Source organism: Heterodontus francisci, chromosome 13 (assembly GCF_036365525.1).
Source record: "Heterodontus francisci isolate sHetFra1 chromosome 13, sHetFra1.hap1, whole genome shotgun sequence".
In the NCBI taxonomy this organism is placed as follows: domain Eukaryota; kingdom Metazoa; phylum Chordata; class Chondrichthyes; order Heterodontiformes; family Heterodontidae; genus Heterodontus; species Heterodontus francisci.
The window spans coordinates 21128060-21144083 of record NC_090383.1 but is presented as its reverse complement, the minus strand read 5'-3'; the positions used below and the strand labels follow the sequence as shown (position 1 = coordinate 21144083).

Here is a 16024-nt window from a genome sequence, read left to right as displayed (position 1 = left end):
TGGAAACTCAGACTGCTATTATGCAAGATCAGCTTGCTGCCATGTAAGCTCAGCCTGCTGGCATCATGGCTGCGTAATGTAGTGTTCAAAGGGTGTCACAGCAGTCCAGCAATCTGTCCTCCAACAGATAACTAGGATTGCTGAAGTGTCGCCCCATGGGAAACCTGCTGTCCTCTCTCAGGATGGCAACATTCGTCCTCCCACCACTGCACTCTGCCAGTGCCCTTGCTGTTGCCTGTCAGCCAGCTAGCCTGGCCACACTTCTGCTACCCATGGCAAGATGGTGCAGTGTGAAGATGGACCTTCTAGGTCCAGAACTGCTCAAGGTTGTCGTCCAAGACCATCTGTAGTCTCCTCTACTAAAAGTCAGCAGACTTTCACCAGCTGTGTTACAGCTAGTGGGGTAGAACTGCATAGGAGCATGAGGACAGACAAAGGCATATGGAAGACAAAGACTAAGGGGATATACAAGGTGATTAGTTTATGTACCAGAGTCATTAGCCATGTCGTCAGTAGATAACCTTTGTTGGCCAGTAGCCACCCTTTAGCCTCTGTAGCCACACCTGCCTCGGCACAGTGGCGCAGTGGTTAGCACCGCAGCCTCACAGCTCCAGCGACCCGGGTTCAATTCTGGGTACTGCCTGTGTGGAGTTTGCAAGTTCTCCTTGTGTCTGCGTGGGTTTCCTCCGGGTGCTCCGGTTTCCTCCCACATGCCAAAGACTTGCAGGTTGATAGGTTAATTGGCCATTATAAATTGCCCCTAGTATAGGTAGGTGGTAGGGAAATATAGGGACAGGTGGGGATGTGGTAGGAATATGGGATTAGTGTTGGATTAGTATAAATGGGTGGTTGATGGTCGGCACAGACTCGGTGGGCCGAAGGGCCTGTTTCAGTGCTGTATCTCTAAACTAAACTTTGATTTGCCATGGTGGCTCAAATGCAGCTGGCACAGCACAGTGAAGACATCATGACTGCTGCCAGAATACTGGGCATAACATGCATGATACGCTGTCTATGGTTGCATACCAGCTGGATGTTAAGAGAGTGGAATCCCTTTTGGTTCGGGTATATGGCAGAGTTGGCATGTGGCACCCGCAAACGATGAGCATGCGGTCAATGGCACCCCGCACCATGGAGAAGCCTGCAACCCTGGAAAAGCCACATGATCATTCCATCTGCTGATCTCTGGCAAGAACGAAATGTAGTTAGCTGTCTTTGAATAGAGAGCCTCAGTGACCTCCCTTGTACAACAGTGGAGGGCAGACTGCGAGATGTTGCAAATATCTCTAGCTCCAGAATGGAAGGATGGGCCAAAAATGCATAAGACAGGCAACTGATGGTCTGTTTGCCAGGGCTGGCAATTATGTGAACTTCGCCTGTGATGATGCCAGTCAGAGTGAGCAGGTGCTTGGGTTTGCAACTCTGGCTGACTTCCCACAGGCGCAGGGTATCATGAATTGCACGCATTTGGGGCACCCTCAGAACAGCTAGAAGTATTTGCCACCTACAAGAGCTTCCACCCCATCAGTGGCTAGCTGCAGCCACAGAAAGAGGTTTATGCAGGTGTGTGCAAGCTTCCCGGGCAACTATCATGATGCATTGTTCCTGCAGCAGTGCATCCTCCCTGATGCCTTTGGACCCACAGGCAGACTTATGGGGTGGTTGCTCGGCTACAGTAGATACCCATTTCAAACTTAGCCCATGAAACCTGTCGGAAACCCAAACATTGAAGCCCAACAGTGCTACAATGAATACCATATCACCACCAAATGTGTGATTGAATAGGCTATTGGCATACTGAAGATGCACTTTGGGCTCCCAGACAGATCTGGAGGTGCTGTTCAGTATGCATCAGTCAGAGTCTCTAGAATGGTTGTGGATGAATGTACATTGCACAAGAGGGAGGACCTGCATGAGGAACATTTGGGGTGTAGTTTGAAAAGGCGGAGAAAAGTTATGAGGGCAGTCACTCCCAACAGCTTACATAGCTGCTCAGGATGCCCTTATTAATGAAAAGTTCACTTAGGTTGCACCAGTGGACCCATGTCACAAGGACATTGTTATGGCCATGTGGTGAGATATGAGTTGTTTCCTCTGTTCAACTCCGCACCTGACCACAGCAAGTGTGTTTTGTTATTAGGGTTTAACCCCCTTAGTGTTTTATTTGTCAAATAAACAGACAACAGGTTTCCATGTAGGTTTAAAAACAGAAAATCAATTGTTTATTGATCAATATGCCTTATTCTGAAATTATGGCAACCGCATCCTGTCACACATTCGCATGCACGCACGTGCACAAGAGGCAGATAGAGAGGGGAAAAGGAGAAAGTGATCTTTAGTGGGAGAAGGGTCACGATAAAGCTGTTGCATTCTCTTGGAAATCGAGTTCTTGTTGGGTGCAGGCCTGAAATAATTGTAGATTTCTCTCTTGATTGAAAGTTCAGTTGAAGACAGTGGGTCACTTCTAGATCATTGCTGCCTAGTGTAGAATAGGATTCTACAGAAGAGCACGTGCCTTCTGGTTTGTTGGAAAACAAGCTGCTGGATGTTGTTTGTCTTCTCTAACTTTCTCTGGAATCTCTAGGCTGCATTTTGTTAAAGGTTACTTCTCATCTCCTGGTAGGAGACGCTCTGGTCTGTTCCCCATGGTGATTACACAATGGCCCAGGATGTGACTAATTCACACCTTCTTTGTTTCAGAAGAAGACTAGGATGTTTTAGGATGGGTGTAGGATGGGTTCAGTTGACACCTCTTGGATTTGAAGATTTGTCCTTTGTTCCTTACAGACATTTTGAATCCACAAAGGCCAAGTCTTTTTTCTTTGGTGGCCATTTTGGAGCATTGTTCACTTTTGAAAAGAAACTTAATTTTTTTTTAAAGACAAAGTCAAGTTTTTATAACTTTTCAGACTTTGTTCATAATTGTTGTATCATCAGACTTCTTTTGTGCATGACAACATGCAATGACCACTCATCCCACAACCTTCCTCAATGCCACTGACACAATGCAACCAACCAAACTACCCCTTGAACATTGCCCCATTGGTCCCCATCAATTCATATCTTCCCATTTGTCATCAAAGAAGTTGAAAGGCCACTTACCACCCAGCACCCAAGAATGGACAAGACAGGAAAGCGGTGAAAAGAATAACATTTATGTGAGATAAATAAACCACAGAAACTTATCAGCACAACATTGTGCAATGACAAAGCCACTTCTCTCCCTAGGCCAGCAATTCCTACATGGTGCAAACACTGTGGCTTCAACAGAGGTAGAGGCAGGCTGCTGAGATCCCAGATGATATCCAGTATCATAAGTAGACCAGCAGATTTCCTTCCCCAAAGGGGGACATTAATGGATTTTTAGAACAATTGATGTGGGATTTGAACTTGTGCCCTCCAGGGCATTAGCCTAGATCTCTGGATTACTAGCTTAGTGACATTACCCCAGCCCCTCCCCATGTGAGGAATGATGTGATGGAGCAGACTTGAGAAGGCAGAGTGAGGGGGTGGGCAGGATGTAGGTTAATGAGCCATTGTACTCAACTTTCCTGACTCGCTTAGGTCATTAAACCACTTCCTGCACTCAATACAGGAGTGTGCCACTATGCTCCCTCTGGTGACCACCTCCAAACACATCATCTGGGTTTCAGCTGCAGGCTGTTGCCAGGGAAAAGTATCTTTCTCCTACTCCTCAGCTCCCCAGCAGTATAATCAAGGGAGGCATCAGTAAAGCAGGTTGCAGCCTTTAAGCATCTGGACTCCAGTGTGAAACTCCGTTTTCTCTTCCTGCCACTCTAAGTCCTCCAGCCTCCATCTTTGGGTTGTCCCTTTAAAACCTTGAGTTGAGTTTACATCATGCGGGTCCACATTGCACCCGCTGCCCCTAATTATACAGGAAACCCAGAAGTGAAATGATAATGAGCTGGCTGTGTGAAGAAGCCACTGACAGACATGCTGAACTTACTTCTGAGTTTCCCATGCAATATCGAACCCTGCACACTCGCGTTTCCCCCCCACCCACCCCCTCCCCCCACTGCTCCCAGCTCATCTCCTAATTAAATTTGAGGCCATAAAAGAGAAAGTGCAAAAATGATTTACAAGGGCGGTACCTAAACTGGAAAATTACAGCTTTTTGGAAAAATTGAACAGGTTGGGGCTTTTTCTTTGGAAAAGCAAAGGCTTAGTGGTGGCCTGATGGAGGGCTTTAAAATTATGAATGTTTGGTCATGATAGGTGTGGAAAAAATGTTTCCATTTGTCAGAGAATTTGAAAATAGGGGTCATAAGTACAAGATAGTTAATAAATCCAGTAGAAAAGTAAGGAGAAATTTCTTTACTCGAGCATATTTAGAATGTGGAACTTGCTACCGCAGGATGTGGCTGAGGCAAATAACTTAGATGCTTTTAAAAGGAAACTAGATAAGCACATAAGCAAAAGAGGAATAAAATGATACGCTGAAAGGCTGAGATGAGGTAGATGGAATGGGAGGAGACCCATGTGGAATATAAACACCAGCACAGACTAGTTGGGCTGAATGGTCTATTTCTGTGCTGTATATTCTATGTAATTCTATGTTATTCTTCTAGCTCTACTATGCTCCACGAGCTCTGAATTCCTCTATATCAGGTCTCTCCTCCACTCCCTCTCCCCATCACTCGTGGTCAGACCTTTAATTCCTAAACGCTACAATTCTTTCCTTAAATCTCTCTGCTACACATTGCTCTCTCCTCCTTAAGGACCCCTCCTTAAAATCTCCCTCCTTGATGAAGCTTCTGCCATCCTTTCTAACTGTTCCTTCTTTTGCCCCGTTGTCAATTTATGTCTCATTACACAGCTTTGGATATTTTCCTGTATTTTTCCACTACCAGCAAATGAGCCTATAACTTCCCAGTTCTGAGTTTTTGCTTTTTGAATATTGCCACAACACAAGCTCCCTGCAGTCCATAGAAACAATTCCAGGAGTTTGGAAAATCAAACATAAGGAGAGAGGACTTACTGAACACTGCCCCCATTTCTTTGAGCACTCTTCGGTGAATGCCGTCTAGATCAGCAGCCTAATCTTATTCTTTCCAGCATTATATCTACAACTACTTTGACACTTACAACTCTAGTGGGAAAGAGAATGGAGTTTTTACAGAACTGCTTTCTGATCCAGTATGTAGGAGATTCAACAGGAGAGGGATCACTGCTGGATCCAGTAATGGGAAATGAACCAGAGCAGATAAGGGAAGTAAGTGTAAGGGAACATCTAGGCAACAGTGATTGCAACATAATCAGGTTTAGAATAATGTTTGAGAAAGAGATTAGACCAAAATCAAAGTAATAGATTGGAAAAAAGCTACTTTTGAGAGGATATGACAGGAACGAGAGAAAATAAACTAGAAGATGTTGACAAAAAGCTAGAATAGCAGTGGGAATTTTTTAAAAAGGTGATTAATAGATTGCAAGATAAATATGTTCCACTAAACAAACTATTCAAAAATGAAACTTCATGAATGAATAAAGGGTGAGGTGAAATAGAAAAGATACACTATGTACATGGACAATAAAGGAGAGGATGACAAAAGGAAATACAAAGAGTTTTGGAAAGAAGTCAAAATGACAATTAGGAAAGCAAAGAGAAACTATGAAATTAAATTATTAAGTAATATAAAATTAAATAATAAAGTATTCTACAGATACGTGAATAATAAAAGAAAAATCAGGATAGGGATTGGGCTACTGAGGAATGCACAAGATAAACTCACGAATAATGACAGTGAAATTGCAGAATATTGATTAGTTATTTTGTCTCATTATTTGCCAGGAAGATGAACAAGGTGGACATGACATTAAATGAAGTAATCAAAAAGGATAGAAATTCATTTAAGACTCCCTTTTTCCTTCTTGAGATCTCAGAGTTCCTATCCCTAGTTACCCTGGTACAACTAAGTGGTCTTGCCACTTAAGAAAGCAGTTAAGAGTCAATGTTAGTTTCTTCCCTAAAGAACATTAGTGAACTAGCTGGGTTCTTCTAACAATCTGACAGCTTCATGATCACATTTGCTGATATCTTTTTTATTTCAGATTTTTAAACTGAATTCAGATTCTGAAACTGCTATGGTGGGATTTGAACTAGGAGTACTAATCCAATAACATAACCACTCTACCACCATACCTGTACCCGTACTTACAGTAGCTGAAAATAATTTTACTATTGCACTGCAGTTACCTACTTTCTTCTCTAGTGTCATTTTGACTGTTGTAATAGCAGCTTATCATACAAGAAAAATGTGACCTTTTCATTGTAATACATGAATTAAATTTCCCTGTTTATACCAAATTGCTACAACCATATGAGAAATAGTTTACAAGCTTTCTTTTGTTTCTTTTCATGCTAGTCAATGCCTGTTCTTCAGGAAACTGATAGAAGGAGCATGCTAACATATTTCTTCTGATTGACAGAGCCCAAAGTAAAGAAGCCTGATCAATTTGTTGAAATTGCAAGTCCATTTCTGAACTACAAGATAGACACCACAGTCATGCCGCCAGAGAGGTGAGTATAACCACTGCAGTCAAAACAGCTCTGTTTCACTAATATAAAATAAAAACAGAAAGTGCTGGAAATACTCAGCAGGCCTGGCAGCATCAGTGGAGAGGGAAGCAGAGTTAATGTTTCAGGTCAGTGACCTTTCAGCAGAACAGCTCTGTTTCACTATTGTTTTCTTTCCTACTTGAAAGAAAGAAAAAAGAAAGACTTGCATTGATATAGCACCTCACATGACCACCAGATGTCCCAAAGTGCTTTATAGCCAATGAAGTACTTTTTTTGAAGTGTTGCTGGAAATGTACAACATTACTGTTATAGAGTCATAGAGTCGTACAGCATAGAAACAGGCCCTTCTGCCCACCGCGTCCATGCTGACCATAATGCCTATCTATACTAATCCCACCTGCCTGCATTAATTCCATATCCCTCTATGCCTTTTTCATTCAAGTACCTGTCCAGATGCCTCTTAAATGTTGCTACTGTTCCTGCCTCCACCACCTCCTCAGGCAACTAATTCCAGATACCCACTATTCTTTGTGTGAAAAATTTATCCCTTTGATCCCCTTTAAACGTCCTCCCTCTCACCTTAAATCTTTGCCTTCTAGTTTTAGTCACCCCTACCATGGGAAACAGACTATGGCCATCTACCCTATCTATTAATGCTGGAAGTATAGTAGCCAGGAGAGATGGTGGCATAGTGGTAATGTCACTGGAGTAGTAGGTTAGATTAGATTAGAGATACAGCACTGAAACAGGCCCTTCGGCCCACCGAGTCTGTGCCGAACATCAACCACCCATTTATACTAATCCTACACTAATCCCATATTCCCACCAAACATCCCCACCTGTCCCTATATTTCCCTACCACCTACCTATACTAGTGACAATTTATAATGGCCAATTTACCTATCAACCTGCAAGTCTTTTGGCTTGTGGGAGGAAACCGGAGCACCCGGAGAAAACCCACGCAGACACAGGGAGAACTTGCAAACTCCACACAGGCAGTACCCGGAATCGAACCCGGGTCCCTGGAGCTGTGAGGCTGCGGTGCTAACCACTGCGCCACTGTGCTGCCCCACAGTAATCCATGCTCTGCCCTGGGTACATGGGTTCAAATCTCACCATAGCAGCTGGTGGAATTTAAATTTAATTAATAAAAATCTGGAATTAAGAGCTAGTCTGCAAAATGGTGACTATGACGTTATCATCAGTTATTGTAAAAACCTATCTGTTTCACTAATATCCTTCAGGGAAGGAAATATGCTGTCCTGATCTGGTCTGGCCTACATGAGACTCCAGTCCCACTGTCCTCTGAAATGGTTGAGCAAGCCACTCAGTTTTCATCACAGCCTTCTCAAGGGCAATTAGAGATGGGCAACAAATGCAGGCCTTGCCAGCCAGACCCAAATCCTATGAAAGAATTTAAAAAACAAAACAAACAGCAAAGTGATAACGATCAGATAATCTGAAGTTGTTTAAATTACATTTATATAGTTTATTTTGCCACCACTGGACATCCCAATGTGTTTATAGCTGGTAAATTACTTGTGAACTGTATTGACTGTTGTAGGAAACACAGCAGCCAATCTGCACAGAGCAAACTCCCACAAACAGCAATGTGACAATGACGAGATAATCTGTTTTTGTGATGTTGATTGAGGAATAAATATTGGCCAGGAAACCGGGGATCACTCCCCTGCTCATCACCTGAGCAAGCAGATGAGTCCCTTGGTTTAATGCCTCAACTGAAAGATGGCACCACTGACAGTGCAGTGCTCCCTCAGTACTGCACTGGAGTGTCAACTTTGATTTTTGTGTTCAGAGCCTTGTGACTCAGAGGCAAGAGTGCTAGCAACTAAGCCACTGTAACACTTGGAAGAAATTATTGGCCCATAATTTGCTGGAGGGGAGCATCTTGTGGTGTGCTCAAATCTGTTATTTTACTTTCCTCACTCTTCAGCTCATAACTATATAGTGCCTCAAATTGCAGGAAATGTGAGAGGGCAACAGGGGATCTGGGACCTTGATGAACAGCAGGCCCCAACAGAGGCTAATCTTAATCAATGAGCTTTAAGGATGGAGAAAGAAACAGTTTGAATGATAGAGAAGGAAATAGGGTGAATTAGAGTCAAATTAGATACAGAAAGAGAAATAAAGGGCTGAATTCTATAGGCCCACCGCCGAAATAAGCAGCGGGCAGAAAAAATAGCGGCTGCACGCGTGGGCTGCATGCCAAAGAGCCGCCACAATTCCAAGCGGGGGGCTCATTTAAATAACTGGGGCAGGCCTCCCCCCCCACCCCCCCCCCCACCCAATCACATGGAAGGGGCGGCCTGTCCATCACTGGCAATGGCATCAGCTGCAGAACGCAACGGGATTGGAGGCGGAGGTGGGCTTGCAATTAAGTCAGGTGATCGGGCCAGGCCCTGCTGGCATCGAGGTCCGTGGCGGGCCTCATCCAGGGCAATCTTCATGCACCCCTGCCTCCCTCCCAGCCACAGATCCTGACGTTGAGGTCTCTATAAAATCCAGCCCAAAGAGAGGGAAAGAAAGATTGAATTAAGATAGGGAGAAAAAAAGATACAATAAGAAAACAAAATTAAGTTTAATAAATCTCTAAGAACAATTTTCTGCCTGCAGGAGTGAGCCTGCTCAATTGTTCCGTTTCTGGGTCAGCGAGGTTGAGTGGCATTGCAGACACATAAATCTTATCCTTATGTTGTTGATTATGAGCTCTAATATTCCGCAGTGAGTTTAATTCTTTTAACTGTATAAATGGAGCATTTTCTTGAAACCCATTGAGATGTTGTCAGCAAGCTTCTGTTTTTGTCAAGCTGGTCAGCAGCAGGTCATCCAGCAATTTGTGGCACTTTGCAACTCACGCCGTGTCTCTTCCTTGCCACAAATTGTTTGTGTTATACAAGAACACAAGCAGAGTAGACCATATGGCTTTTCGAATTTGCTCCGCCATTCAAAACGATCATGGCTGATCTGAGGATTCAACTGCAGTTTCCTGCCTGATCGCAATACCCCTTGATTCCCTGAGAGACCAAAAATCTGTCTATCTCGGCCTTAAATGTATTCAACAATGGAGCATCCACATATAGGGTATAGAATTCCAAAGATTCACAACCCTTTGAGTGAAGCAATTTCTCCTCATCTCAGTCCTAAATGATTGGTCCATTATCCTGATACTGTGCCCCCGTGTTTTAAATTCCCCGACCTGTGGAAATAATCTCTATGTCTACCCCTTTAGAATCTTATATGTTTCAATTAGATCGCCTCTCATTCTTCTAAACTCCAGTGAATATAGGCCCACTTTACTCAGCCTCTTATCATAGGACAACCCCCTCATCCCAGGGACCAATTTAGTAAATCTTCGCTGCAATGCCTCCAGTGTAAGTATATCCTTTCTTAAATGTGGAGACCAAAACTGCACGTAGTATTCCAGATGTGGTCTCACTGAAATCCTATACAATAGTAGCCATACTTCCTTATTCCTGTACTCCAATCGCCTTGCAATAAAGGCCAACATGCCATTTGCCTTCCTAATTGCTTGTTGTACCTACACGTTAACTTTCTGCGTTCCTTGTACTTGCACACCCAAGTCTCTTTGAACATCAACACTTACAAGTTTCACATCTTTTAAAAATATTTTGCTTTTCCATTCTTACAACCAAAGTGCATAACTTCACACTTCCCTACATTCTACTCCATCTTCCATCTTGTTGCCCACTCACTTAACCTGTCCATGTCTCTTGGCAACCTCTCTCTGTCCTTCCCACAGCTTACCTTTCCACCTACCTTTGTGTTGTCAACAAATATAGATACATTACTCTCTATCTCTTCATCTAAGTCATTAATATAGATTGTAAATAGCTGAGGCCCCAGCACTGATCCTTGCGGCACTCCACTATACACTGTCTGCCAATTCGAAAATGCTCCATTTATGCCCGCTTTCTGTTTCCTGTCTGTTAACCAATCATCCATCCATGCTAATATATTGTTCACAACTCCATAAGCCCTTATCTTACCAATTAACCTTTTGTGTGACACCTTATAGAATGCCCTTTGGAAATCCAGATATACTACATCTACTGGTTCCCCTTTATCTACCCTACTAGTTACATTCTCAAAAAACTCAAATAAATTTGTTAAACAGGATTTTCCTTGAGTAAAGCCATGTTGATTTGTTCTAATCATACTGTGCTTTTCTAGGTGCATCATTAAGACTTCCTTAATAATATATTCCAGCATTTTCCCAACAATTGATGCTAGACTAACTGGCCTATAGTTCCCTCTTTCCTCTCTCCCTCCTTTCTTAAAAAGCGGTGTAACATTCGCCAACTTCAATCTGATGTGACAGTTCCCGAATCTAAGGAATTTTGCAAAATCATAGCTAGCGCATCCACTATATCTGCAGCTATCTCTTTTAGAACCCTAGGATATAGACCATGAGGTCCTGGACATTTGTCAGATTTTAGTCCCTTAAGTTTCTCCAATACTTTTTCTCGGCTGTTATGAATTTCCTTGATTTTCTCACTCTTTTTAGCTGCTAGATTACTGCCCATTTCTGGTATGGAACTTGTGTCTTCTACTGTGAAGACAGACACAAAATATTTGTTCAATGCCTCCATTCCCCATGATAATTTCTCTTGTCTCTGCTTCCAAGGGACCAATGTTTACTTCAGCTACTGTCTTCCTTTTTGATGAATCTATAAAAGCTCTTACAATCTGTTTTTATGTTAGTGGATAGTTTACTCTCACTCTATTTTTTCCTTTTTTATCAACTTTTTGGTGACCCTTTGCTGGTTTCTAAAACACTCCCAATCCTCAGTTTGCTATTTTTTGCAATGTTGTAAACCTTTCTTTTTAATGTAGTACTATCCTTAACTTCACAAGTGAGCCACAGATGGATCTTTCTGGCTGAGTTTTTGGATTTCAAAGGAATGTATTTTTGTTGGCCATTTTCAATTGTTTCTTTAAAGGTTTCCCACTGTTCGTTTGCCATTATTTACACATTAACAATGGCTGTGCATTTCACTTGCCATTATTTCCCCGGCAAAGTCTGGCCCATCTTTTTGTATTGTAATAGCATATACAGATAATATTATCATTGTTTGATAACACTCCTGTGAAGTATTTTGGAATGTTTTATCACATTAAAGGTGTTATATAAATGCAAGTTATTGTGTTATAAACTGATGGCATCATAATACCATGGTAAAACCATTTTGCAAACTAAAAGTCTGGTCTGTTGAGTTGTGATTTACAAACCAAATCTACTGTAGCTAGAGCGATCGATACACTTTTTTAAAAACCAAAACAAATGTATAGAATCAATAACAGAGTTTCCAAATATCTTATTTCCTTCACTGTAGAAACGACCAACAGCTCTTGGTTAACAAAGGTATAACCTCCAGCTTGGCAGCTGTCAACGAAAATGAAGAGACACTGGATCAAAATAATGATGTAGACCTCAAGATTCAGGAGGCACCTGTCCCTGCTGAGGTAAAACAATCTGCACACAAAACTAATTGCCTAGAATCTGAATTATCTTCCAACTAATTTTCCCAGTTGTGATTTCTGACCGCATCTGTTTTTACAATGTTATTTTGAATGACGACAAATATGAAGTGAATGAAAATGTATCACATTGTTGTATTTGGTGAGTACTGATGTCTAGAATCATAGAATCTTACAGCACATAAAGAGGTTATTTGGCTCATCATACCTGTGCTGGCTCCTCTGCTCTTTCCTTATAGCCCTGGAAATCTCCTCTTTTCAAATATCCATTTCCCTCTTGGAAGTTACAGCTGAATCTACTTCACCACCCTTTCAGATTGTGCATTCCAGATCATAAAAACCATTGCGTTAAGAAAATCTCTTCATCTCCTGCCCTCGCCCTCCCCTTTGTGATTCATTTGCTAATTATCATAGGTTTGTGTCCCCTGGTTACTGATCTTCCTGCCAGTAGAAACAGCTTCTCCCTATCGACTCCATCAAAATCCTTCATCATTTTAAATGTAGTGTTCTTCTTTCATGTTGTTGAGATTGTCACTGTTATCTCCAGTGATTTTTGCTTCTGGCAGTATTCCTAATTGTGGCCAGGAATAGAAACTACAACTTGCAATATGGACTGAATGGTCAGTCTTTCTATCATTTATTTAAAAACTTCTAGTATTTTCCACCAGTAAACTTCATTTATTTCGTCTGTAAGTCATAAAGTTCATGGTTTATGTAATCGAGTTTTAACCACAAAATGTTGAATTATTTCATGCTTTGTCATGGTACTGCGAAGGAGGCAGGCAGTGGTCCAAAAGTTCTGGCCTCTTGTTCATCCCTGATTTTCTTTGCTCTAGCACTGGCAAATGTGCCTTCAACTGCCTAGACCTTTAGCTCTGGTATCCACCTCACTAGCTCTCCTTCTTTCAAAATTTGCCGATGATACCAAATTTGGAGGTGTAGTAGACAGTGAGGATGATACCAATCAATTGCAACAGGACATAGACAGGCTAGCAGAATGGGCAGACAAGTGGCAGATGGAATTTAATACAGAGAAGTGTGAGGTGATGGCAAAAGGGAAAAGGAGAGGCAAAATAGACTAAATGGTACAGTTCTAAAGAGTATACAGGGATAGAGGGACCTGGGGGTTCATGTGCATAGATCTTTGAAGGTGGCAAAGCATATGGGATCTTGGGCTTCATAAATAGAAGTATTAGGCACAAAAGCAGTGAAATTATTCTGAACCTTTATAAAGCTCTGGTTAGGCCACGATGAGAGTATTGTGTCCAGTTTTGGAAGGATGTGAAGGGGCAGAGGAGATTTACCAGAATGGTTCCAGGGATGAGGGATTTAGCTACAGGGTTAGGTTGGAGTCATTCTCCTTGGAGCAAGGGGGGTTGAGGGGAGATTTGATAGAGGTGTACAATATTATGGCAGGTTTAGATAGGGTAGACAAAGAAAAGGTGTTCTCATTGGCTGATCTTACAGGACTAGGGGACATAGATTTAAGGTTTTGGGCAAGAAATGCAGGGGGGATGTAAGGAAGAACTCTTTTACGCAACAATTAGTAATGATCTGGTTGGTGAATGTGGGAGCAATGAATGATTTCAAAAGAAAATTGGGTGGGCACTTGAGGGAAATAAACTTACAGGGCTACGGCGATAGAGCAGGGGAATTGGACTGATTAGTTTGTTCTACAGAGAGCCAGGATGTACTCAATGGTCCAAATGGCCCCCTTCTGTGTTGTTATGACTCTATGGGTGGAATTTTATCAGCCCTTTAGGGACGGGCAGGGTGGCGTCGGGGTCCATAAAATAGCGAGGGAATATAGGGGTGGGGTGGTGGAGTGTCCGTTGCCTTCCTGACTCCGTTCAAATTTGTTGGGCAGGGAAGGCTGAGGCCGATTGAAGCCCTTAAATTGCCAATTAATGGCCACTAATGGGCCTCTTACTGCCACCGCTGGTATTTTACCAGCGGCTGGTTGGAGCCCATGCCACGTGGGGAGGACGCCCAGTAAAACCAGGCTGTCTCGCTGGTGGCTGGTGAGGTGGGGGGGACCCTCCTGTGTGGGAAATCTGTTGCCCACGGAGGTCCTCTGGCAGCAAAGGCTGCCCCTGCGCCAATACCCATGCAGCTGCCCTCAACAACCACCCACCCTTCACCAGGACCTGCCTTACCCCACTTGCCTGCACACCGGGCTCCATGGTTGCACCTGGTCCTGGGCCTCCTGCAGTATCAGCAGTGCCCCCTGCTCCCGGTGGCACTGCTGAGCTGCTGGCCCTCTGATTGGCTGGCAGCTCTTGGAGGTGGGATAGCCATCTGTAAAGGGATGGGACCCCAGCGCTAGGGAGTTAACTGCTTGAGCACCATTAAATGTGGCCGGGGTCCCTCTGAACTGCTGAGGCAGGTTTCCCCTCACCTCTCTGGCTCAACGTCAGTACCTTGGCTACCTGCATAAAATCCAGCTCATTGACTCCACATTTAAGGCACTCTTAAAACCTACCGCTTAGACCAAGCATTTGGTCACCTGTCCTAATATCCTCTTATACATGTGAGTATCAAATTTACAACATTAAAGTTGCTATATAAATCTAAGTTGTTGTATAATCAATATTTTAAATATTAATCATGACAGATAGGACAGAGAAGTTTGCAAACATGAACAGTTGTGTGGGCTTTTTGCATTATTTCTATTGAGAGGATAGGAAATACCAAATAAAGGCCTGCTCGGGTCTGCAAAAAAAACCCCACCCGAACCCGACAGAACCCCATCCGACCCGGCCCGAGTACTTCCATTTTTTCCCGGGCCCGGCCCGGCCTGGCCCGGCCTGACCCGACCATCAGTTAACTTACCTTCCGTTTTTCACTGTTGCTGATCTGCACAAGCTTAAAATAACTAACAAAACCACCTTTCTAGTCCAAAAATTAAATTAACAGTGGGGCCACTTACCTATGAGCCTGTCTGACCCAGCCCGACCCGAACCCGAATGCCCGAGCCAGAAGTCCTACCCGACCCAACTCGAACTCGACATATGTTGTCGGGTCCCGTCGGGTTCGGGTCGGGTAGCAGGCCTTTAATACCAAATACCAATTCTGATATATGGGTCCTGCAGGAGTTTGTACTAACAGATGGTAGCGGCAGAGAGAACATCTGATCTTATCAGCAGAAGCACAAAAATGTTTATACACATTGATTGTATGAAGAAATGGAAGAATTGGTTTGAGTTTAGAATTGGATGGAGCAAGTCATGTTGATTATAGTGTCATGCAGGCCCCCCACCTGCCAAGAAAGAGGCATATTAATTTTCTCATCTGAACATTGATTTTAAACTGTTGCTGGAGTGAGGAAATAACTTGTTAAACAGATCAGCCATGGCTGGAAAAAACATTTGCATACTAACAGATAGTGCTTGGAGGAACAAAGGGGCTATTCCCTGCTCCAATTTAACCCACAATGGACTTTGAGCGTGAGGTATTGTGTGTAAGAAGAGACATTCCAGGGTTGGCTAAGACAAGAGAATCCACAAACAGACATGGTTAGACCAGCTAGTCACATGATGAACCTGCTTAGCAACCTGGGTTTTTCTGAATTGTACAAAGAGTTTGAACTGAAAAAGACTGTTTGCTCCTGGAGTGAGAAGACCTCTCCTGTCTGCTGCCATCTCTTTCTCACAAGCCTCTGGACCCACTGATGACACAGCAACTTCAAGAGACAAAAATCCGCTACATCAAATAAGGTTTAAGAAGAATACTGGGCCCCAACGAAAAGCAAGACCTACTTACAATCAAGAACTTTACAGCGAGTTCGAAGAACAGTAACCAAAACCATCTTCAGATATTGCCTCAAACTTTTCCACTTTATTTCTTCTCTTTTCTGTGTCTATCTGCATGTATGTATCGCGTATGAATGCTAGCTTGGGCGCGTTGCGTATTCGTAGGCGTTAATCGAATTAGAGTTTAAGTTTAATAAAGTTCAACCTTTTTTCT

General features: G+C 43.0%; 1 protein-coding gene across 1 annotated transcript in view; it reads left to right on the top strand.

The window, feature by feature from the left end:
* adgb (androglobin) overlaps nt 1–16024 on the top strand; it is a 400763-nt gene that overhangs the window by 152231 nt on the left and 232508 nt on the right. The window contains exons 12-13 of the mRNA XM_068044513.1: nt 6450–6538; nt 11914–12043. Of these exons, the coding sequence (XP_067900614.1) occupies nt 6450–6538; nt 11914–12043 (219 nt within the window). The remainder of the gene's footprint in view (nt 1–6449; nt 6539–11913; nt 12044–16024) is intronic.